The sequence below is a fragment of the Rattus norvegicus genome, chromosome 7, assembly GCF_021556685.1.
Source record: "Rattus norvegicus strain SHRSP/BbbUtx chromosome 7, alternate assembly SHRSP_T2T, whole genome shotgun sequence".
NCBI classification, from domain to species: Eukaryota; Metazoa; Chordata; class Mammalia; order Rodentia; family Muridae; genus Rattus; species Rattus norvegicus.
The window spans coordinates 65,580,535-65,605,174 of record NC_141540.1 but is presented as its reverse complement, the minus strand read 5'-3'; the positions used below and the strand labels follow the sequence as shown (position 1 = coordinate 65,605,174).

Here is a 24,640-nt window from a genome sequence, read left to right as displayed (position 1 = left end):
TTTGCCCTTTGCCCTATTGCTGTATGGGTCTCTGAATCTCCAAAATACGCCATTTCCTTTTTCATATTTGTTTTACAGTGTCATGGGATTCAGACCCCTAAGCTGTTTATGTGGATGTCAACACAGTTATTTCTTTGCCTTGGGTTTAGGTTGACGTAGCCCTAGATAAGCTAAGCAGTATGGCAGCTATACGCTGAAGCTTTAGAGAGCCCCCTCTCTGTCTTGACAGGATTATGTCCCATTAATACAAAGCATTTGGTCAAAGTTTCTTGATATTGCTCTTGGTGGTGATGGTGATGGTTTTTCTTTCTGAGTTGAATTTTAGAAGTTTGGAGTCCAGGGAGATGGGTCAGTGAGTAAAGTGACTGAAGCATATGTCCAAGGTCACAACTTCTAGACCTGTAGCATTCACATAAGAGCCAGGCATGACGGCTCACAGCCCTGACTCCAGCACTGGGCAGGCAGACAGACGGACGGATCCCTGGAAGGTGGTGGTCAGCCAGCCCAGCCAAATAAGTGAGGTTGATTGAAAGCCCCTGCCTCAGAAAGTAAGACAGAGGGCTGGCCATGCATGCAGCTGGTGGATAAAGACTTCTTGCTGCCAAGACGGATGGACAGTCTGAGTCCCTTGGGACCTACATGGTAAAAGAGAACTGATTCCCACAAGTTGTCCTCTAACCTCATATATGTGACTGCAGCCATACATGAGCCTCTGTGTATGAACGCAGACATAAAATATGTAAGTGTGAAAAAATGTATTCAGATAGAAGGCACCTCACATTGGCATCTAGACTCCACACGCACTCCTACTCTCTCCTGCCCTTACTCTTCTCTTCTCTCCCTATCCCCCCTTTCCTCCACGTGCCCATGGCTGGCCTTTCCTCTCTTTTTCTAGTCTTCTTCTCTCATTAAACCTTTCTATGAGGAAAAAAAAAATAAAAGACTACACATGCATCTAGACTCCATGTACATACACAGGTGAACAGATGTCACACATACACATGCCTCTAGACCCCACATGCACATGCATCTAGACTCCATATGCACACACCTGTGCATTGCACACACAGGTGAACAGAGACGCCACAGGTACGCATGCATCTAGACTCTACATGCAAGAAGTTTAAATGAGGGGGTGTTCACACAAGCTCTGTGAAAGGTGTCAGTCTCTTATGGTGAATTCTAATTCTCCATTTATGGAAAGGCTGAATACCAGCCAAATGCCCCCACTAACAAGTCTGTTGTGCGTACACACTCAGCAGAAAGAGAACTGTCGGAATTGTCTGAACACCTTGAAAGATGTTGCTACCTCTGGAAGAAAACAATCATTATAGAATCCATGCCTTTAAAAACATTTCACAGAGAGCTTCTACTATTAGAAAGAGAACACTCTCTAAGTGAGGTGGGAAACCTGGACCTCAAAGGGTCCTATTGACTATTGGAATCAACATCTAAGAGCTGACCTAGCAGGGCTCCCCCACCCCCCACCCCTCATAGTGACTGCCCCTGGGGGCTCCTGAGAGATACACAGAGGAGAGTGAACCCCACCCCAAGTAGGTTAGAAAGCACGTCCTTTTGGGCTGGCTCTAGACTGGACCTCTTTGTTCTGTGGAAGTGAAGGGGTTTCCTCAGGAGAGAGAATTAATCAGTTCAGGTTGTTTCCGTTTCAGGAAGATGAAAGTTTCTATGCCTTAGTTTCCTGGTGAGAAAATAAAAGCAATGAGACACATACCTTCCCTGAAGAGAGGGTTGGGTGTTAAAAATAGAAATGATTTTCACCTTTCTGTAGGGTGTCTATGTATGCATGCAGTATTATATATTTATCGAGATGTATGAAAACAGTGTAGAGATTAATAAGCAGTCATCATTCGGTCCTGAGGAAGACGAAGTGGCCAGTGTGCGTTGGCTTCCAAGAATGGTAAGAACCCCGCCTCCCTGTCTCAACACTCAGTTCTGAGCTAAGCGATGCTGCGAGGCAGATAAGGAACTTGCAGTTTGTTGCCCAGAAAGCTTCCAGCTGGCAGTTTACTTCCTTTCTGTTTTTATGAATGGCAGTAGTATTATGATTTGGTCTGTGTTTTTCTCACTGAAGCCATTCATAAAAATAAAAACAAAACAAAATAACAAGAAGAACAGCAGTGGCAACAAAATAACAAGAAGAGCGGCAGCGGCAACAACAACAAAACTTTCTGGGCACAGTCTGGAGCAAATGGGTGCCAGAGGCTGGGAAAACATCCCAGCAGCCTTAACCACAACCAGTGTTGAAGGCATTCAAGGGCCTGTTTGTTTGGTGGTCTGAGAAGTATGAAGTGCTGTGTCTAAGTGTAGCCGGGAGAAGGTCTGACATGAACTAGGCCGGGAGCCAAGGCTGGCAAAAGTTCAGACATTGTCTTTTCCCCTCACTGAAGTGTCAGGACCTAATTCATGGAAAATTGGGTGAGCTGGCAGCCCTCTCGGAGTCTCATTGAGACACGATGTACAGGACTCGCATGAATGGAGCTCCTCAGCCAAAAAAGGAGGGGGCTGGTGAGCGGCAGGAGCCAGACAGCCTGCGTGAATGTGTGTGCTTTGGAAACGGTCTGGGAGTAAAAGTGTGCAGGTGGAAGCGGCAGGAGAAAAGAGGAAGAAAGGCGGCCTCTTCTTAAAAGTGACCTTTTGAAAATGAGCACTCTCTCAGCACACGCTTTTGAATCCTAAGAAGCATGGAGCCCTGTACTTCCTGGGTTCAAGTCCGCCTAGAGGAAAAAAAAAAAAAAACTCATCTCAAAACCTGAGCTTTGATGATGTTATCTCTACTGCAGATTAAAGTCATGAGTTAGACCTTTTTTTTTTTAAGTGAAAATATCTTGCCAATGTCTCCTTTCTTATTTTAATTACCATCCATCTTTAAAAAATATACTCTGCTAATTTTAGATATTTTCGAGATCCAAGAAAAACATCACTTCCTTACAGAGACGTTCTGTATTTTGAACACAGTGCATCTTAGCCCACCTCCTGTGTTTCTGAAGGACTGGAGCAACTTCATTTCTTTTGCTTGAATCTCTGAATCAAGGTGGCTCGGTTATATTTGTAAACTTTAGGAACATGTAAATGGAATTAACAGGGCTTATAATCAGATGTAACCATGTTGTCGACCAAAGGTCAGGGGCTTCGAATCCATCTTTTGTACCACTGAAGAAGAACAGTAATTTCCGTAACTTGATTGGGTCATTAATTCAGGCTGCAGAAAGATCTCAGAAGCTTCACTCAAGAGAAGAGTGATACAGTGACATAGATATGAGAATAGATATTCATAGGACACTGTCACAAAGGCAGATGGATCCACATAGGAGGAGAAAGTGTTTGCAAACTATGGATCTGAGAAAGGCCCATACCCAGAGCATCAGAAGAACCCTTGGGACTTGTCTTGTCAGGGTCTCTACTGCTGTGACAAAGCTCCATGACCAAAAGCAAGCTGGGGAGGGAAGGGTTTATTCAGTTCACACATCCACAGCACATTTCATCACTGAAGGAAGCCAGGACAGGAACTCAAACAGAGCAGGAACCTAAAGGCAGGAGCTGATGCAGAGGTCATGGAGGGGTGCTGCCTACTGGCTTGCTCCCCATGGCTTCCTTGGCCTGCTTTCTTATAGAACCCAGGACCACCAGGCATGGCACCACCCACAATGGGCTGGGTCCTTCCCCAACAAACACAGATTAAGAAAATGATCAACAGGCTTGCCTATAGCCTGATATCATGGAGGCATTTTCTCAAATGAGGTTTCCACCTCTCTCAAATGACTCTAACCTGTGTCAAATTGACCTAAAACTAACCAGCACAGGTCTCAATGTTGAAAAAAGATGTTTTTTTTTTTTTTTTAATGAGCGAAGCCTTTGAATACACATTTCTTTACATAAGCTAAATGGATGACTAGTAAACACATGGAAGATGCTTCCTGTAATTTAGGGTAAAGGAAATTCAAACTGAAGCAATGGCATTTAACTTTCCAGTTGGGGGTCGAGAGTAAGAATGACAGACAGTAACAGGTGCTGACACATATGTGGAAAAAGTTAGAACTCCCCTACGCCACTGGTGGGTCTATAAAACAGTGTGCCTGCTTTGGAAACCCATCTGGCGGCTGCTCAAATCAGGTGGGGGTTAGAGTGTTGCCACTGTCACTCAGCAGTACCACCCCTAGGTTATCCATAGTAATGAAAACATACCACAGTAAAGCATGTTTAAAAGCTCATAGGAGATGCTGATAGTAGCCAAGAAGTGGAGACAGCCCAAATACACACCAGATAGGTAAAATATAAAAGTACTACTTGGCATACAAAACAATTAACTACTCACACCATGGGAGTTATTTTCCCAATTTGGTTACGAAAGATAGAAAAGATGTGGTTGGGCTTACAGTTCGAGGATACACAGTCCATCATGGTGGGAAGCAAGGGCAGCAGGAGCCTGAGGCAGCTGACATTACTCACTCTGGAAGCAGAGAGAGGTGAGCCTGGTTGCCCAACTTCCTTGCTCCTGTTTCATTCAGTCCGGAACACAGACAGTGGGATGGTGCTGCCACTTTCAGGGTTGGTCTTCTCTCTTCAGCTAACCCTTTTTGGAAACACATTCACAGACATACCCAGGGGTGTATTTCCATGGAGATTGTAAATCCAGTTAAGACTAGTCATCTCGGATATTACCATATGACTTACTCTCCTCACTTGGAAACTAAATGAGAGGGAGAAGGAAAGGGAGAGGTGGAGGAGGTGGGGAGGGCAGAGGAGGGGAGAGGAAGTGGAGGGGAGAGGAGAGGACACACAAGAACCTGTCGCATGATTCTTACAATATGAAATGTCTGAAACACGCTAATTTGGGTAACAGAAGGCAGATTGATGGTAAATTAGGCTCAGGGTAAATTGACTAGGAAGGTGGACAGCCCTAATGGAGTGGTCACAAATAGATATAAAGTTTCTTTTATGGAAAATAAGAATGTTCTAAAATTAGGTTGCGATGCTGATTATATACCTGTTGGGTAGCAAAGATTCCTGAATTAACCTCTTTAAATGAATGGCCTTGGCAAAGAGTCTTCTGGATCTTCTAGTTCTATGATAGCAGACTAAAAACCGAGTTATTCCTATAGCAAGCCTACTCCAGTACGAGTATTAAAGTGCCTGGACTGTCACTCCTTCACAAGTGGAGATTACGAGAAAAGGCTCTGTAACTTAGATGAACTTTCTGAATGTTGAATTCTCTCCTTTGCTTTGCAGATCCACAGCCACACTGAAGGTGTGGGTGAGGACTCAGGTTTTGCCCTCCCTGTGATTCCTTGTAAACCATAACACTTCTTTTGTTTGTTTTCTCCCTCAGCCACAACAAATTGTTCAGAAGCCTGCTCAGGTAAGACATGATCCCTTATGACTTTTCTCCCAAAAGAACTCAAGTAAAATGCATATGGAGAAAGGCTTCCAAGCCTTTAGTTAGCGTTTTCTTATTTTGAGTGTGTCAATGTCAAAAAAGTACTGAGCACTTGTTGTAGCCTTCAGAGCCAGGAAGATAATACGGTCTGAGATTATATTATTACAAACCCCAGACAGGGCCAGTGAGCTAACGCAGCTGGTTAAGACACTTCCTGCCAAACCTGATAAGGTGAGTTCCGGCCTCCGAGTCCACTAGCACGTCAGGGCAGCCATGTTTGCTTGTGGATAAATGGAAATAAGAACAATAGCAAAACACCAGGGTCTTTGGTGTAAAAGAAGCATTGGTAACGTGCAAAATAAAATCACGTGGGGGCTGTAAGTCAACATTTCAGTTTATTGTATGATTTACCAATTCTTTCTGTTTGTTGTCTGTTTTGAGATAAGGTCTTTCTACGTAGTCCTGAGTCCTGGAACTCAGTCTGTAGACCAGGCTGGCCTCAAACTCAAGAGATCCTCCTGCCTCTCCCTCTCAAGCGCTGGGATTATAAAACCATGCACGACTGTGATGAGGTTGCTTTACCAATTCTTAACTGCTGAGTTTTGTCCTTTCCCCTTATTGTGTCTGTAACCCTTTGACTTGATACATAACTTACTAGGTTGTAAGTGACTCTTAATGTTTGCCTGAAAATGGCTGATCGCTGAATCGTTCTGTAGTATTTGATATCCTAGAATGCCTCCAGTGGGGATGATCAGCTGGAAATTAATGTCCCCTATTCCAGAACTCTTAAGTCTTGCTTTTTAAAAAAGTCACAACTCGGTAATATTGAATTAAAAGTACCCTTAGTTCTTTTGGATCACAGGCTTGGAGTTTCTCGTCCACACTGCAGTGTATGTATAGAAGCATAGATAGAATTTCATATTTGTTGAAGAAATAAATACTTAAGATATAACCGATGTATAAATTAATCACAATTTCCCAGGATATAAACAAAGAACGTATAAGAGCGCCTGTCCTGGGTTGGGATATAACCCAATGGTAGCGTTTTGCAGAGCATTTGTGGGGTCCTGTGCTTTCGACTCTCAGCATCAGGAACAAAAGGAGGCCAGGTGTTTTCTTCCTGTTTGGATTTGAACAGACATTTAGGGCATGTAGGTAGAACCTATTAATGTAAGTCACTCAGTAGCCGTGAGTCACGAGGTTCTCTTTCAACTAGTTGTGTAGACTTCCTTCACATAATTAAAAACCGCTAGAGAAATGTTGGTTTCCCTAGAAAGCTTTCTCTTGAAAGAATGTTGCTTTACTTCATGCAGGCAGCCCTAACGTACATACTCCTGTCTGAAACTATTGCTTGGGAAAAGCTAAACTTTTCAAATACCTATGCATTGTTATTGATAGAACAGCAGCATCAAAAATCACTTTGTTGTCCCAAACCTAAAGCCCAGCATGGTTGGAGCAGTACTAAAAATATTCAGTGTCTTTACGCAGTATTTAACTATATAAAATGTGAATAAATGCTCGATCCGATAGGATAACCTCCTATCCTTCATCAGGAAGAAATTCAGAGAAGGGAATGGCTAGGGCTATATATATTTGAGTCAGAGGATGCCACAGGCTTCAGCATCTCACTGAGATCTAGAGATTAATGACTTCTGTGGTTTGCAAGCATTGATCCCAAGTCTGCTCTTGGTATGGTAGAGAGGACGCATTGAACAAAAAGCAGTGCTTTAGTAGAACTGCAAAATGCAGAGCTGAGGTGACGACTGCAGCCGTGCTAAGGAGCAATTCATACATACGCTCAACACCTAAACCCTGAGTCAGTTGTGGGCATCTCTTTGGAATCCTGTGTTTCTCTATGTGAGAGCCTTTATGCCACAGAAATTGACATAGGCCTCCTATCCAGACCACCGTTTTCCTAGAGAACGTGTCTCAAAACACCAGCAAGCACTGGCCATGCACACCATCCATTCTGTCTGACTCAGTTTGAAGGCCTTTGCATGAATATTTTCTATGAGCCCTCTATGTGATCCTGATGGACTTCCGAGAATGAAGATGCTCAGTGAAAAAAGAACAACAAAAAAACCATGGCGAGATGTTTGAACTCCTGTTCAATGAGCAAATGTCTGCAGAGTGTCAATGCACATGTAAAGTCATGAGTGAGGGAAAGTAGAGACACAAAAGGAGACATTAGAGGTGAGATGAAAGTCATGTGCAATGGTGGAGTATTATAGTGTAGACTGTATATGTATGTATGTATGTGTGCATATATATATAGAGAGAGAGAGAGAGGGAGAGAGTGTTATATGTTAAACATACTATATGTAGTAGATAGTACATAGTATACAGTATATATAGTATAGAATAGAATATAGTATATGGTAAAGAATAGTATACTTGCTATATATTATTTTGTATATATATAACATACACATATATATAGCAAAATAATAGATGCATATGCACCGCAAGTAGGAATCATTAATGTGTGTCTGTAAAGGAGTATAAGTTGGGCTTTAAAGCGCCAAGGATAATATAAGTGAAATCACACACACACACGCACACGCACACACATGCGCTCCCCAGGAATCTGACTCTGAAAGACGTCACAGGGAGGCAATGGCCATCACTGATCTGTCTGGCTGTCTTACAGACTTCGTTCAAATTTTCCCTTTAAAGGAAAGCGGCTCCGACAGCATTAGCAGGGAGGAGAGCACAGCTCACTGGACTACCTAATTTATATTGTCTCGAGTGAGGCACAGGGATGAGTTATGTAAACACTGGTACTACATGGGAGTTCATGGAGGATAATGTAAATTTTACAGAGCTAAAGACTCCCTTCCCTTTCCGTTTCTTTCAAGAATGCCCTCCCAGATGGCCTGTCCCTGGGACAGTGCACTGACTCAGGTGCATGCTTTGAGCTTCTGACAATTAGCACAATTAAGTCCGTCACATGTAATACAGAGAGATAGCCACGCATGTGACTTGAGTGTTTCCTTCTGGCCATCCCTGGGCTTTGTCCTATGTATCCATCTAGGAAAAAAAAAAAAGGCCCGATAACAATTACTGTTCCCTGATTCTCAAGGAAAGCATGAGAAATGCATAATTATGTAAATACCAAAGGAAGATATTATCTTCAACCCATCTTTGGCTGCTAAGCTCTCGTATCTCATGATTTACATTTAAAACATTTTTAATAGCTTTAATTCAAAAATGCCCCCCTTTTAGCTTGTGTTCTAATTGCATGTTTTTAAAATGTTTCAAATTTTAAAAAAAAATAAGATTTTTTTTTAAATCAGGGGAATTGTATAGCAATTGCTAAATCCTTTAATTGAGATGAAAGCCTTATACGAACGTCACATGAATATTGGACTACAGAGGCTCTGTGGTAAAGATGCTTGAGCTCCCTGGGATAGCAAGCACCATAAGGTCATTCTGAGGGGGCAGGTTCAGCACGATGCTAAGTCTCGGCATCTGTGTTTGTATTAGTAAGCACACGTGTTTAGAAAAGTTCACAGCAAGCTCTATTATGCCGGGGGTTCAGTTTGGAAAATGCACCAGGTGCCGTGAGTTGCAAACCTTAAGTCTGTCCCACAATTCTTTTGGGCGGGAGCTCATCCCTTCTGGTCTAAAGGGTTAGGTCAGCCTGCAGTGTTCACAGTGACCCCCTTTAAGTTCACAAACCACAGAAAACAAGGCTTACCAGAAGCTCTGCTCTGTACTTTAAAGTCATAAAATAAGCAATAAATAGAAACTAGCTAATTAGAAATCAGCAAATTTTTCAGCAATCTGAAGTAAGTCCTCACCATGTACATTGAAACTTGTTTTAGAAGGAAAAGGTGATAGGGTTTTTTTTTCCCCCTTCAAGTTATTATTGACCAGCGGAACTTTTTTTCTCATTTCTTTTTAACTCTGCCTTCTTAAAATGTTCTGCTAGCTTGTCTATGTTCTGTTGTTTCTCAAAGTCCCTATTTTAATGCACTGAATCAGAAGCTCTTTGTGCTGTTTTGTTTAAATTCTCCCAACATTCCTTCTGTGTCCAATGTCCAATGCACACTGTCCTTTTGAAAGCATCCCCCGAGTTATTAAAACAGGAATAAGCATTCTTTTCTCAACTTGCCACCAAGAGAATTGAAAACGTTTCAGCTTCTGAGTGACTTGAAACCAAGTACTCTGCTTCACAACAGATGTCTTACCTGTGGAGATCTTCCACACCTGGTGTGCAGCAGGGACACAAGGGACTCTGAGGAAACCTCGGTTGTCCTGTGGCACCCCACCCCTTCCAAGATGTTGAATGTTTTCGCAGAAACTTCAAGGGTGGTTTTCAAGGGTGTTTACATTGCAGACAACCTACACATTGTTTGGAGCAAAATGAGAGGTTTCATTTGGGGGCAAGCGAGCTGATAAATTGCAGCCAGCGTATCCTTCTCAAAGAAGGCATCTTTACTGGGCACTTTTAGTCTAGACAGCCGAGGAGGGAGGACGAGGTCATTCTCACCCCTGCTCACCTTCTACATAGTACCTTGGCCAAAAATGCAATAAATGATTCATAATAAATCAGACTTACAGTCACCAGCCAGCTCACATGGGAGCCTGTGATTTATCCACCTCAGTCATAAAGAGCGCTGACTGATTTACCCCCCTGCTCACATTCCTCCAGGCTGGCAAAACATTTTGTGGACCAATAAATGTTTGGTACCGAGCGGCAAACACGAAGGAACCTATCAAAGACTTCCTTGAGTGTCAGTGTTCTGTTATATGGGAAAGAACTTCTTTTGACTTCCCCTCTGACCCCTGGCACTGCAAAGGTCAAGGGAAAAGGAGAGAGGGAGGCTAAAACCAGTGTGTAGCCCAGCTCAGGGGCATGGCAGTGGGGGACGGTAAAGGGCAGAGGGGGCACAGGAAAATGATCGTGATCATTAACCCTCAACAGAAGCGGTGATTAGCTTAGCCCACAGTCGAGTGAAGGAGCAGTGACAGGTAAGGCCAGCTGCTGCTAGGCTGGGGTTGCTCACAGATAGAGCAGTAGCTCTTCAACAGAGGGCAAGGGTGCTCAATGGGTGCAATTCCCAAAACTCTGAAAGCCGAATTCAGTGTTTCTGGACTTGAGAGATTTGCTTTGTTGTTGTCCTTTAGTTCAGCTTTCTAACTGTATGAATTAGCCTACCCACGAAAGAGCAGTGCTATCCAGTCCTCCTGCTCACATGGGAGAGGGTCATCCTACACCTTGACGTAAGCTGGATCAAATTCAAGTAGTTATCACATATCTAAATTATTGTCCACACTTGCCAACCCACATTAAATACAGAGCAAAGAGTAAGGAGCCGTCAAGACCGGCCTTTGTGAACTGGTCCTCCATGATCGAATAGAATGGGCTATCCGGCAGGAAAGGGTGGCTGAACCCTCAAATGTCTGCTGAATACTTACTTCTTAGTCTACTACAATTATTGGTATTTTTAGTATTTTCATTCAAAGAGTCAAAACCCAGGACAAACCTGGGGAGAGGATTTAGTGGCTAAAGTGCTAAGCTCACAAATGTCAGGTCCAGAGTTCAGATCCTGAGAACTCACCAAAATGCCGTGGACACTGTAGCCTGCTGGTTATAGCCACAGGAGACATATGTTATTAGAGATTCTTACAAAAGGCAGAGTAGCAAAGAGCCACTGACCTCTGGCTGTCAGTGCATGTGTAGACTGGTGCATGTGTGTGTGCACTCAGCATAATAGAAAACAGTACAGTTGTCACTAATGTTCAGGAAATGTTCTGCTGCATAACAGGAAATACAGCAGCCGGGCAGAGTTTTATATAAAGCAAAAAGGGAAAGAAGGGTTCTGGCTTGTGCCAGCAATGGGCAAGTCTGCACTCCAGTCTTTAGTCAGACTTCACCTGAACCATATTTTAAATTACTTTGCATTAAAATAAGGCGATGGGTGATTTTGGCGGTTTTTCTCGAATGCTCTTTTTAAACACCTTTGGCCACATCTTCAGTTATTTCTCCAAGGCTGTTGTCCTAAGAATGGAAAGTTTGGCAGAATCCATGGTCCTCAGGAATTGCGGATCCTGAAATTTCTGAGCAGTTTGTACGTGAAATGATTTCTCTGAGTGAAAGTTGTGAGCTCTAACTCAAGATTGAGAGAACACATCCTTGAATCCCAGGACAAAAATCCTTGGTATCCCAGAGACCAGTGCTACATCTGTGGTAGGACTAGTTCCATGGAGAACTATGTCAAGACAAACATTGGTGCATTTTACTCCTGGCTTCATGGAGCAGGCCTGGAGTTCCCTGAGTAGGAGGTGGGCCTGCCTGGGCTACAGACCAGCCTGAGCAACTTATCCAGGCCTTGTCTCAAAATCAAAAGTGAAAAGGAGAAACTGGAAATAGAGTGCAGGGTCCTAGATTCCATGCTCAGAATCACAAAAACATTGCTCTTTAAGAACTTTGTACATCTTTTTCTCTTCTCCGTGGAGAATTATTTAACAACAGTTGAGGTTTTTTTCTTTTTCTTTTCTTTTTCCTTTTCCTTCTCCCTCTTCCTCATCCCCCTCCCCCTCTTCCCCTTCCCTTCTCCTTCCCCCTCCTCCTCTTCCCTTCCTTCTCCTTCCCCCTCCTTCTCCTCTAAAGACTCTACTATTCACAGGTATAGAAGCAAACACAGAATGGATGACTGGGTTAATGGCCAACATTCTACACCTTTGTCCAATAGGACATTTACTCGTGTGCTTGTCGCACTTCTGCCATAGAACCATACAAAACAACAAGATGGATATTGTCCTTGCTGGTCTCCCACAATGAAAATACAACATCGATTATATGGCCACCTAGTGCCATGGTTAGCATGTGTGGTCAGTGACATCTAAGATCTAAGATCAGCCTTCTTTTTTTACTTTTTTCTTTTTGAATATTTTTTATTTACATTTCAAATGTTATCCTCTCTCCCCCACCCTGACATTCCCCTACACTGGGGTGGCAGGATGGGTTCAGCCTTTGCAGGACGGAAAGTTTCTCCTCTCTTTGATGCCCAACAAGGAAGATTGGCCTTCTTTACATGAAACCTGCCCACATAAGCCCTCAAAAGCAACTTCGCTGAGTGGAGGTGGCAGACACGAGGTGGCCCTGATTGTTGTATACTGTTATATCTGTGTGGCATGAACAAAGATAATAAATAATACTTACAATATAGTATAATAAATAGCCCATCTTTGCAAATCTTATTTTAAAACATTTATTCCCCTCTCAGCATTTCCACTAACACCCCCTCAGGTTATATATATATATATATATATATATATATATATATATATATATATATGTTTTATTTTGCCTGTTTTTAAAACATGCCTTCAAGTGTTCCTAGTTGGAGGAAATAATCACTTTTCATGACGTCACAAAGCCCCAGTCCATTTTGAGTCAAATTATAGGACAAGAGGAGGAAAAAAGTAGAACAACCTGACTGTAATCTTCTGGGTCCTTCGGATAGCGCTGTGAAGATTGGTGTCTGGCCTTGGCTGCTGGGGAGGGGACCCTTTGTTTCTGTTCTTAGAAGACGGGCCTCAAACACTCATGAATGCAGTGTGTTGGAGAATGTTATTTCACTGTAGTGGCCCTTCACTCTGTGTGCTGGTTGGGGAGACACCTTAAATCACAGAAGCACTTCTAGTCTGTGGCATCAAATGATGAAAAACTGGCAGAATTCTTTTAAATATGAAAGGACATACGGGCTGGAGAGATGGCTCAGTGGTTAGGAGCACCGGCTGCTCTTCCAGAGGTCCTGAGTTCAAATCCCAACAACCATGACATGTTTCATATAAGGAAGGCCAATCTTAGTTGTCACTCTCCACAGATGCTACCTGTAGCACTAGGCGGTCACATGATCGATGTCTTATTTTCATTGTAGGAGACCAGGAAATACAATATCCATCTTGTTCTGTGGTAGCTCACACCCATCTGTAATGGGTTTGATGCCCTAATCTGGTGCGTCTGAAAATAAATCTTAAAAAACAGGAAGGGGGGTTGGGGACTGAGCTCAGCGGTAGAGCGCTTGCCTAGCAAGCACAAGGCCCTGGGTTCGGTCCCCAGCTCCGAAAAAAAGAAGAAAAAAAAAACAGGAAGGAAGGAAAGAAGGAAGGAAGGGAGGGGGAGAGAGGGAGGGAGGGAGGAGGAAGAGGAGGAGGAGGAGGAGGAGGAGGAGGAGGAGGAGAGAGAGAGAGAGAGAGAGAGAGAGAGAGAGAGAGAACACAGCTGTGTGGTGGTGGTACATGCCTTTAATCCCAGCACTGAGTTTGAGGCCAGCCTGGTCTACAGAGTGAGTTCCAGGACAGTCAAGGCTACACAGAGAAACCCTGCTCAAAAACAGAAAGAAAAAAGAAAAGAAAAATATACAAAGGTTTATTACAGCCAGTGTGAACTTCCATGATTTTTATCCCCCTTACCACACATAACACAGAGATTCATAATGTCACCTGCCACCAAGTTTGCAAGGTCTCTTCCACTACAGGCTGATCTCTGTGGCGGCGATATCATTCCTTCCAGGGAGACAACAGAGACAGTCACTTATCCCAGATACCCCTTGTTTCTGACAGTTCCTTGCACAGCCCAGGAACCCTGGGTTAAGTCTGGTAGAACAGGACTAGAGTCAGTTTCTCAATCGTATCTTTGTACCCAACAGGATTTTTTTTCCTTCTGTTAGTTGCTTACACCCTGGAGTGGGGGTGGGGGTTTGGGTGGTGGAACCACACACCACACGGGCGAAAATCCAGGTCGCTTAAGGAATGTAAGAACGGAGGTTGGTGGAGTTGGGAAGTGCCACCCGCCCTACCAGCATCACCCTCTTGGCCAACCTTGCCTTGTTTTGGAGGGAGGCCAGGCCAAGGCTGTGCCGAGAAATGAGCTCTCCACTCACTAAGCCTTTGAGAAACCGGCCGTGCCATACATATGAGAGCCACATGGCCACCCAGCCTTCAGTGGAGTGAGATTTCCCAACCCTGAGCTCCTTGTTAAGTTCCCGGTCCTAATTGATAGTTAAAAGCAGATTTCAAGGTCAGCGGAAAGACACATAAATAAAACTACTCTCCCTCCGTGTTGTGTTAAAAACTGCTAAGCAAAAGAAACGAGGGGCTGTCCCTTGGGGCTGAGGTGTATCTAAGGGGACTGACTGTTGGGATTTTCAGGCACTCACACCCAGCAAGGTTTCTGAGAACCTCACACCAAGCTGGCCACATTCCACCGGGCGCAAGGTCTCCCATAAGTTCATAGCCTGAGAAATTACTAGTTCCCTCCCAATAGAGGAATATCAAGCTCATAGAAACTGAATAATCACAGCTTCGCCCAGAGGGGTTTTCAGCTTGACTTCATCCTATTAAAGCTGCTCACTGTGTGTGCAGGGTGAGGTGCAACCCAGCTACCCACTCCTCTGCTGTGGTTGCTTCCCGAGGAACAGCCTAAAGGGAGTCCTTTGGGAGAGAACAGAGAGGGTGCCTGCCAAACAGCTTTTCCGGGATTTAAATACTGAGTGAAAAGACAGGGTCATAGGATGGCCGATCTGCATCTCTCCTTCGTCTGCCCGTGGCTTTGATTGAGCTATGTCCTCCTCTCTAACCGGGACGCCACAGAGAATCTCGGGGTCATGGCCTGTTGCCTCGTCAAGACGTGAAGCCTACAGTTTGGCGGGCCTGGGAGGAGAAGGGAGGTAGCTTCATGCGTTCCACATTTCCCACAAAACCAAAAGCAGACTAAACAAAGCCAGTGTGAACTCCCGTGACTGGATGCTGCTGTGGTTCTGTTTCTGAAGCTGTAATCCATTCATTTGTATGTGTGTTTATTCCCAGGATTTACAGCTCTCTCTGTAAATCTTTGAAATCTCTTGTGAAGGACTTAGAGGAAGCCGTGGGCTGTGGGGCAAGACCAGAATAGAGGCTCCATGACTCTGTGTGTGTGTGTGTGTGTGTGTGTGTGTGTGTGTGTGTGTGTGTGTGTGTGTGTGTGTGTTTGCACGTGCACATGCCCATGTTTGCATGTGTGCATGCCTGTGTGTGTGTGTGTGTGTGTGTGTGTGTGTGTGTGTGTGCTCTCATTCACGGGAGGGCATGAGCAGCCTGCCGTAAGGGCTTCTCCTCTCCTGCTTGCTATGTGTTGGGAGAAGAGTCACACATGGTAACATTTAGGAGCCCCTTCACAGCTGAAGTGTTTCAGACACTAATGAATGGAAGTTTGGTTGTGTAGTACAGACAGGCTCTGAGGCATGCTTTACTGAGTGGTATACTGTAGTGACCTGGGAAAGGAAGCAGGGTATAAATTGTGTCAGTTAGCCACCCAGACAAAATGAAGCCATGTGGAAAATCAAATCTATTAAAGTATGAAGGCTGTTGTAAGCTGGCCATTCTTAAAGGGGCTCCGTTGGCTGCCGGAGTAAATGTTTACCTCTCTCCCAGATCTTTTTCACATGCTGTCTTTGGACACAGCCAGCAGCGTTTGATAAAAATCATCCTCCCACTAATGACACTCTTTATCGGAGATGTTTATTATCTCCTCCTTACCGCCCATGTCCTGAAAGGTACTGCAGGTTTGTTAAATAAGCAAAAGTTAAAAGAACTTTGTAGCTCACACCAGCTTGCGGAACCCCGGCAAATTCCAGAGCCATAAGGAATGAGAGGGAGGGGGTGGGGTTGAGTTAGATTTATATGGAGGAGAGGCCCTGAGAAAACATATATATTAGGTTTTCTCTGCTTGGCTGGCCCACCGTTAAATGTTTGCCTGATGTTGACGGATTTAATATTGAGATTGAACAGTTATGTCAAACTTAGCCCGTTGCCTCCAAATGTGCTTTAATAAATGTGAAAATAAGGAAATGGCTCTCAGAAGCAATGTGCTTGCAGGGTGGGTCTGCTGTCGCTCTCCCACAGTCTCTGTTGAGAAGTTCTACTTCAGCCCTGTTTGACCTAAACCTGCCCCTACGTGCCTTGTAACCTTGGGTATGTGCTTGTCTGTGCACTAAGAAACACATCTAGCAAACACCCAAACAGTGTCAGCTACCATTACCAGCATCTGGTGGGTGGATTTACTTTACTTTACACCATTATATAGAGCAGTTATAACAATTTTTAAAAACCCGATGACTGTGGCACGCCATGGGGGAAAAAAATAAATCTCTTTCTTGGTGAGTAAAGCCTCCGGGGATCCCACAGTCTCCTGACTGCAAACAATTGAATTTGCTGACCAGCAACCATGATGCCTTAAGTCAACAGTGACTAAAAGCAACCCTGGAAAAAGACGACCCCTTGATTCCTCAATGACGTGGGTCAGGGGTCTGGGAATAGAGGTCAGGCAATGCTGCCACCATGTTATGCTTAAGCAAGCACCGCATGGTGGAGGCGGGTGCAGGAGTGGTACTCGGGAAAGCATTGGCCCAGGAGCAAAGCCTAACCCACCTGCCCTCCATGTGTTGCAGGAGACTGAAGAGACATCCTCGCAAGAGTCCGCAGAGGAAGATTAGGGGGCGCCGACATTCAATTTCTACCTCAGCATCAGTTTGATCTTTCGAAGGGAGAAGACACTGCAGTGACCACTTATTCTTTACTGCCACGGTCTTTCCACTTTCTGCGGGGTTGGGGCATGGGCGGGGCAGGGGCGGGGCGGGGTAAGGGGCGGGGGCGGGGGCGGGGCGGGAGAAATCACATAACCTTGAGAAGGACTATATTAATCACTTTGTAATCCCTTCACAGTCCCAGGTTTAGTGAAAAACTGCTGTAAACACGGGGGACACAGTTTAACAATGCAACTTTTAATGACTGTTTTCTTTTCCCTTAACTTACTAATAGTTTGCGGATCTGATAAGCAAGGGCGTGTGGTTGAAGAAAACCTCTGGGGTGGGCTTAATCAGTCACTACATGCAAACCCTGAACCGGCACCCTGGTGACCGGGGTAATTCGTATAAGAAAAGCATTGTATGTGACTCTGTGCCCACTCAGATGCCACCCCCACCTTGATCATAGAAAAATCTTCTGCTTAGGACACCAAAGATGAGGACTAGACACTACTCTCCTTTGCGTATAATCTTGTAGACACTTACTTGATGATTTTTTTCTTTTTTATTCTAAATGAGACAAAATGCTGGTATCTCTTTTCATACAGCTAGCAAACCAGAATAGGTTACTCTCGTTTTTGTTTTTGTTTTTTTTTTTCCAAAAAGGGAAGTAAACAAATAATAAATGTTGACTCCTATGTTTATGGACTCACATACATCAGCAGGAGTGATAAGCCCACAAGCTCTCTTTCCCTCCTCGGGAGATCTACACAGCCGAAAGCCACTTAGCAACAGATGACACTTGTCAGTCTCAAAGCCTCCAAGATAACTAGGGGAGTAAAATGATTCTCTTTCGGAATTGAACGGAAAGGTACAGTACCTGATGAACTCACCCTAGTGATGATGTGGGAGGAGTGAAAACAAATTTCTTTGGCTACATAAAGGACACTATTTTTAGAAAGAAAAAAATGACTCCCACCCGCTGTTGCTGTCTCCCTCTCTCCTCCCTTCCCTCTCTCCTCTCTATATTCTCTGTTCTCCATTGTGTACCAGTGTCCGTGAAAGACCGCAGTACCACTTACCTCAAATGAAGCCTGTGTGTTACTCCAAGTAACTCCTTTCATTTTGACATAAGATGGCTGGCCGAGGTGTGTTGCCTTGGTTCGGTCAGCCATCTCTGCATTCACGCTGCACTTTTAGCCAGAGATGCAATAACCCTCACTACTCAATACTACCTCTGAATGCTACCGTGAATTTACAGTCCTGCACTTGTTACACGCTGCTAGACACAAGCCCTGCGAGAGAGAGAGGAAACAATAACACAAACCTTTCTCGGTCAGCATCTCAGCCACCCACAGTTCTCTGTCATTCTTGTCAAACAAGTGCCCTTACTCTGTCTCAGTGTGGCTATGCATGTTTCTATGATTTTTTTTTAAATTAAAATGTTACAAATGCTTGTGGCAGCTTCCCTGCTAGATTGCTACATTAATTTGAAACAGTTTTGAATCAAGTTGCTCCTAGGTTCTTAAGGATAATTTTCTTCAGTGACACTACATTGTATCACATACACACAGACACACACACACATACACACACACACACACACACACACACACACACACACACACACACACACAACACATCTGTTCAAATATAAGTCTCCAAGTCTGTACCTCAAAAATGGACTTAGTGATTTGCAAGGACCTACCTCCACACTTCAAAAGGAACAAACTTGTAGTTTATAACGCTCTTTGATTTCCTTCCCCAGTGTTTGAAAGAGCTCAAACTTCACCTCTTCTCTCCCTCATCAAAACTATTTTTTGTAAAAGACACTTGATAGAAACAATTTTACATACTTATTTTTCAAAAAATAAATGAATTAAAAATCAAGCCAACCTTCAAAGAAACTTGAAACTTTGTAGGTAAACTACAACCAGCTCAGCCTTTTGCCTAATGCAATCAAAAAAGAAAATAGGTTTTTAAGATTAGTTGCCTATAAGAATATGCTTGACAGATATTTTTCATGTATTTTACACAATGTGGTTTTTGTAAAATGTCTTGAGCAGATTTATTTTGAACGCTTCTTGTGTAGAGTTCTATGCCTTTCTCTCCTAGTAAGTGTGCTGGCTTTTCCATGGTGTTACCCACTGGGCCAGGAGGTAGTCTCTCATAGTGGCTTGTGTCAGTATGACTTTTAATACTGAAGCCAAATGAAACAAACAAACAACCATGTCTCTTCCAGCTGTTTTCAGGGAGGTCATTTCAAAGGCCACATACCGCTCTGAAACTGGCAGGTTGCTCACTGTCGTGAGTCGCCAAAGGAGCTACGGAGAGATTAAAGCTCAACATGACTGTTAACTGCGCATTAAATAAGCAAACACACAGTGGCTTATAGGAATCGGATTCCCATTCCATATCTTTGGATGGGCCTTTCAGAAAGTTCATTTTGGCCAGCTCATAAAAACTGAATCAGTTTCTCATGCCGGCCAGACTTGGCACACCGAGCGATATCCATCTCTGATGAAGTTATTCTTTATTTCCTGTATGTTGTACAATCAAAACACACTACTACCTCTTAAGTCCCAGTATACCTCATTTTTCATACTGAAAAAAAAGAAAAGAAAAAAAAGAAAAAAAAAAGGCTTGTGTCCAATGGAACAGTGAGAACATCATAAAATTTTTATATATATAGTTTATTTTTGTGGGAGATAAATTTTATAAGACTGTTTTTTACTGTTGTTGGTCACGGCTAAGTAAGACTGGACATCTGACTTCTCTACCGTTTCTGCAAGTTAAGTATGTTTGCAGGAGAAACTTACCAAGACGATTAACTGCAGCCGACTTTCTCCCCGTTCCTTTGTACGCCCTCTGCCTTTATTCTCTATTCCTTGTGTAGAATTGCTGTCTATGATTGTACTTTGACGGCTTGCTTGTGGCAATACTGCTCTAGTGGATTATCACTGTCTGCACAATAAACATAACAGCCTCTGTGGTCCCCGTGTGTGTGTGTGTGTGCGGATTCCTAGTCTTTGTCTCACCTCCATTAAGTAAATAATAAAGTTGGGTCAAAACAAGAGGGGAGGCGTTCAGTCCATCTGGTCTACCCTGGAATGTACTACGGCCTGCGGGCACATGTTGACATGGACTGTGCTTTAAAGTGTAGTTCTCTCACAGCACCGCACGCCTGAGCTTACCTGGGTTGGTCTGCTGTTGAATTCCACAAAAACTAGCTGAGAAGGAATGTAAAGGAAGAACAGGATGTAATTTAAAACCGCACAGTCTTAGGAGAAGTGCCTTCAACATTTGTGTAAAGAAACAGTGTGGGACCAGGGAGATGACTCAGTCAGTAAAATGTCGGCCTCTTAAGCACAAGGGCCTGAGTTTGAATCCCCAGAAACCACATGAAAAGCTGAACCCTTGGGCTGGAGAAATGGCTCAGCAGTTAAAAGCCCTTGTTGTTCTTACATAGGACCTGGATTCATTTTCCAGAACCCATATGGTAGCTTACAACCATCTGTAACTTCAATTCTGGGGGATCCAGTACTGTTTTCTGGCCTCTGGCTCCAGGCATGCATGTGGTACACATACATATATGCAGGAAACACACACGTAGAATTTTAAAAATTAGCTTTTAAAAAGCTGAGCATAGTCGTGTATGCCTGTAAACCCAGTCTGAGGGTTAAAGGTAGGGGCAGAGAAATAGGCCAATCCCTAAAGCTCATGGGTCAGCCAGCCTACCCAAATCAGTGGGCTTCAAGTTCATTGAGAAAGCCAGTCACAAAATAATGTGGAGGGGCTGGAGAGATGGGTCAGAGCTTAGCAGAACTGGCTGGCTTCTCTTTCAGAAGAGCTGGATTCAATTTCCAGCACCCACATGGTGGCTCACAATCACCTACAACTCCAGTTCTAAGAGATCTAATATCATTTTCTGGCCTTTTTGTGCACCAGGTATGCAAGTAGTACGCTGATATATATGCCAACAGAACATAATTTGTAATGTTTAAATAGAGTAAGTTAAGAATATGGTGGAAGGTAACAAAGCGAAGACCCCTGGCATCTGCCATGGGCCTCTGTGCTTGCACATGGACATAGATACTTTCACCCATGTGCACACACTTATACAATAGCATATGCATACCATACCTCCACCCACTCAACCTAATAATAATAATAGTAATAATAATAGTAGTAGTAGTAGTAGACAATAATAATAATAGTAATAGTAGTCGTAGTAATAGTAATAGTAATAGTAATAATAATAGTAGTAAAAGAAAAAAGGAACCAGCAAGCCAGCTGTCCATGAAGTAACATTTGGGAATATGTGTGAGAAAACACACAGAGGGTTAGTGACATAAATAATAAACAAAAGCCACGGAAGTGGGGTTGGAAATTTAGCTCAGTGGTAGAGCGCTTGCCTAGCAACCGCAAGGCCCTGGGTTTGGTCCCCAGCTCCGAAAAAAAGAAAAAAAAAAAAAAGCCATAGAAGTTCTCCACAACAGTTTTTGTAATTCTATAGAAACCATTACCAGACCAACAGAACCAGAATGATTCCACGAAACACAAAGTCATCTCTGTGTCCCAGGCTTTTCAGAAAGCTAACGTCTCTGGTTGGAGATCCAGCCACAGTTCTCATTCAGCTCCTTCAAAGGGAAGGTTGTTTCTAAGAATGCAGTTCATCTAAGACATCTCTTGTTGAGATTTTCTTTTTTAAAAAATCAGACGCAACCCTTCGTTCACTGATTCATTCTCACAGCTAATATTTAGGGAGTTCCCAAACGTATTAGGTCCCAGGCCAAGAGGTATTGCTTCAGTACATAACTGGGAGCGTCGTGTAGATGTAGGAATAGTTACAGTACAGACCATATATGAAAACGTCAGGCAAACCGCAGGGAAGTTTTAAACATTCAGAGGATGGAAGCCATTCTTTCTAGAGGGCTTACATTTACCATTAGTTCAGCCCCGAAGTAGAGACTGGGCAAGGTACATTCCTCATTTTTGAAGCACATAACAGGCAACTACTTTACAACAAATGAAGAGAGAATCATTGCTTTGCAGCTAGAGAATGGAAGAAGATATCATCTCCAGATGAGGATAAGTGTTTTTATTCCAGAGGCAAGGCTTAGTAACTGACCTCTGAAATAGTGTCTTTCAATTAAAGAATTACCTTCAGACAATGAAAACACATTTATGATGGATATATGGAAGGAACTCAAGTTTTTAATCTGTAAATTCCAAGGTCATGTCCTAAAGAAATCAGCCAACAGTGAGTCCTTGTATGCACTTGATCTCATTTGGGGCAATAAAGGTAAGGGAGACTACCCTTGCTCATGGTGTCAGAAATCACGGATCAACGAGTGGATTCCAAGGCGACTGAGGGTATTCTGACAACCTGCAGATGGTTGCATCCTGTACTCCCCATCAGGAAAAAATTGTCCCTAGCCCTCTCAGAAAAGAATGCAAGGTCCCCACCCCAAAATTCCCAGGTCAGCATAGACAATGACTTACAGCCAATGTACCATTCACCTAGTGGGAGAGGTGTAGGGAGGAGGTGTCTTTTTTAATAGAGCCAACGGCACTCAACTATCTGGTGAACTCAGGAATGGTAGGTGGTTTAGACATACAAGAAAAAATAAAAACAGAACCAAAACAACAAGAAAAATCAGTAGTACTTCACCCAATGGGTGCCTAGGATGCAAACCAGACGATAATAAAACTAAATAGACCTGGGAGATTAAGAAGCCCAAGAGAAGAGACCAGGACAAGGGATGAGCTGCTTTTCAGGGTTCATTTGTACGGCATGGCTGCTTACTGAGGAAGACTAAGTGAAGCTATCCTTGAGCAATTGCTCTTGAGATGGAGGAAGTCTGGCTTCAAAATGAGCAAGAAGCCCTTTAGTCAAGATCATTCTGATCTGTGTTATGCAGATAGATGACCAGAGTCAAGGCAGAAGTTACAGCTCCTGCCTTCCTTTAGCTGTCTGTAAGTTTTACAATCTGATGTAGATGTGAGCCTCTGCACTCAAGACTCCATCCATTCTAAGCCAGGCATGCGTCTGTTCTCCCTAGTTATGACCTCTGAGAGAACACCTCAGGTCAAGTGAGCAGAGCCCCTCTGTGTCCAGTTGATAGCTGCAGGCTTGTCTTACTCCTCTGAGTTTGACTCAGTACAGACATGAGCAGCTTCCACCTCCCCATTCATAACAACCGAGCTTTTGTCTTACCAGCCTTCCCAGGGCCCCAGTTCATTCCTCTGAATTTAACCAAGATCGAAGCTGAATGCATGTGACCAAGGGTGGGGCCAAGCCCCTGTGACCTAGCCATCTCTCCACCCTCCTCTTTTTAACTCTCATCTGGTCACCTATTTATTTTCTCACTAATGTTCTGCCTGTCCCATAGCTGCATTTGTCTTAGATTAAAACATACATTCTTGGAAACATGAAAAACTCTCAAAAACAGTGAACCACCAGACCCCACCCAGATCACGGAGAAAGCTCCCTTCAAAGAAAACTACCATGGCAGTTGAAGGGGTAGAGACCCAGCGGTGGCTGCTGCCCCTGAGAACCCAGGGAGGAAACAGGAGTCTTTTACATGCCATGTGTTTTTCTGAACTACTTAGGATCTCAAATCCTGTCCGGCCATGTTGCATCCGTACTGGCTGCTCTGCTGAGCTGGTCAGTCAGGTCTTGGAGGAATCTGAAGTTGAGGAGTTGTCATGAGATGTCATTGTGCCAAGACATACTCCGAACAAGGACAACATTAATAATGAAATGCCCATGATTCAACGCCTTTCAAAAACCATCAGGGGGCAGAGGAAGGTAGATCTTTGAATCAGAGGTCAGCCTGGTGTATAGCCCGGAGTTCCAGGACAGTCGGGGCTACAGAGAAAAACCTGTCTCAGAAAACAAAACAAAGGCGGTGACTGAAGTCGAATCATCACCTTTGATCATGATTAGACCAAATCACCTGGTCAAATCACCCCTTTACACATGACAACATCAAATGTTAGTCTTGTAAATTAGATAAGTCAATGCAAGTAAAATGCTTCTAAAAGTTTGGTGTAAGTATTGTCTGGTATTTGTTAGCCTCCTGGTTCCTATGTAAGCTAACCTTTCCCTCTTACTCTTTGTCATTATTGACCATGATAAGTAGAGACATCTAGAAATCACCATAAGAACATATATGTTTTTCCAAATGTCATTTATTTAACTTGCACACTGCAGGGACAGAAGTCATTAATTATATGTACACGGTCTTTTTTCCCCTGTGTGGTTTGTACTTATGAACTCATTGGAACTGAACACTACAAAAAGTCATCCCTGCCAAACTCAGCAAACTGCCAATTGCCTCCCCAACTGTAACAGCTCTTGGGGTCCCTGATAATGAGGAGGCACTGTTCAGTTCTGACTCCCCTATCTCCTGACTACCTGACTCTGACTTTGCTGTGTATCATCATTATCATATTTCAGTATCTGGGTTCTGGGAGTTCCCCCTCTTCCTGGCTGGTAGCATTTAGCTCCCATTAACCCCTAGTGCAGTCTGATTAGCTGCTCTTACTCAGCCAGGCTTTGTCCTTCCCTTGCATTCTTTAGACCACCTAATTACCCTGACCTGTCCCGTACTCCCTCACCAAACTTAGCCTGCCTTGGGTTACCAATGGGATACTAAGGATCCTGGGGCCCCTTTCATAAGGAATAATAGAATGCTTGATACAAACAGGGAGGAGAAAGAAA

At 43.7% G+C, this 24,640-nt stretch overlaps 1 protein-coding gene across 1 annotated transcript in view; it reads left to right on the top strand.

The window, feature by feature from the left end:
• Window positions 1-16,947, top strand: part of Hmga2 (high mobility group AT-hook 2) — a 114,646-nt gene extending 97,699 nt beyond the window's left edge. The window contains exons 4-5 of the mRNA NM_032070.2: window positions 5,348-5,377; window positions 16,837-16,947. Of these exons, the coding sequence (NP_114459.1) occupies window positions 5,348-5,377; window positions 16,837-16,881 (75 nt within the window). The 3' untranslated portion in view covers window positions 16,882-16,947. The remainder of the gene's footprint in view (window positions 1-5,347; window positions 5,378-16,836) is intronic.
• Window positions 16,948-24,640: the final 7,693 nt, after the last annotated feature.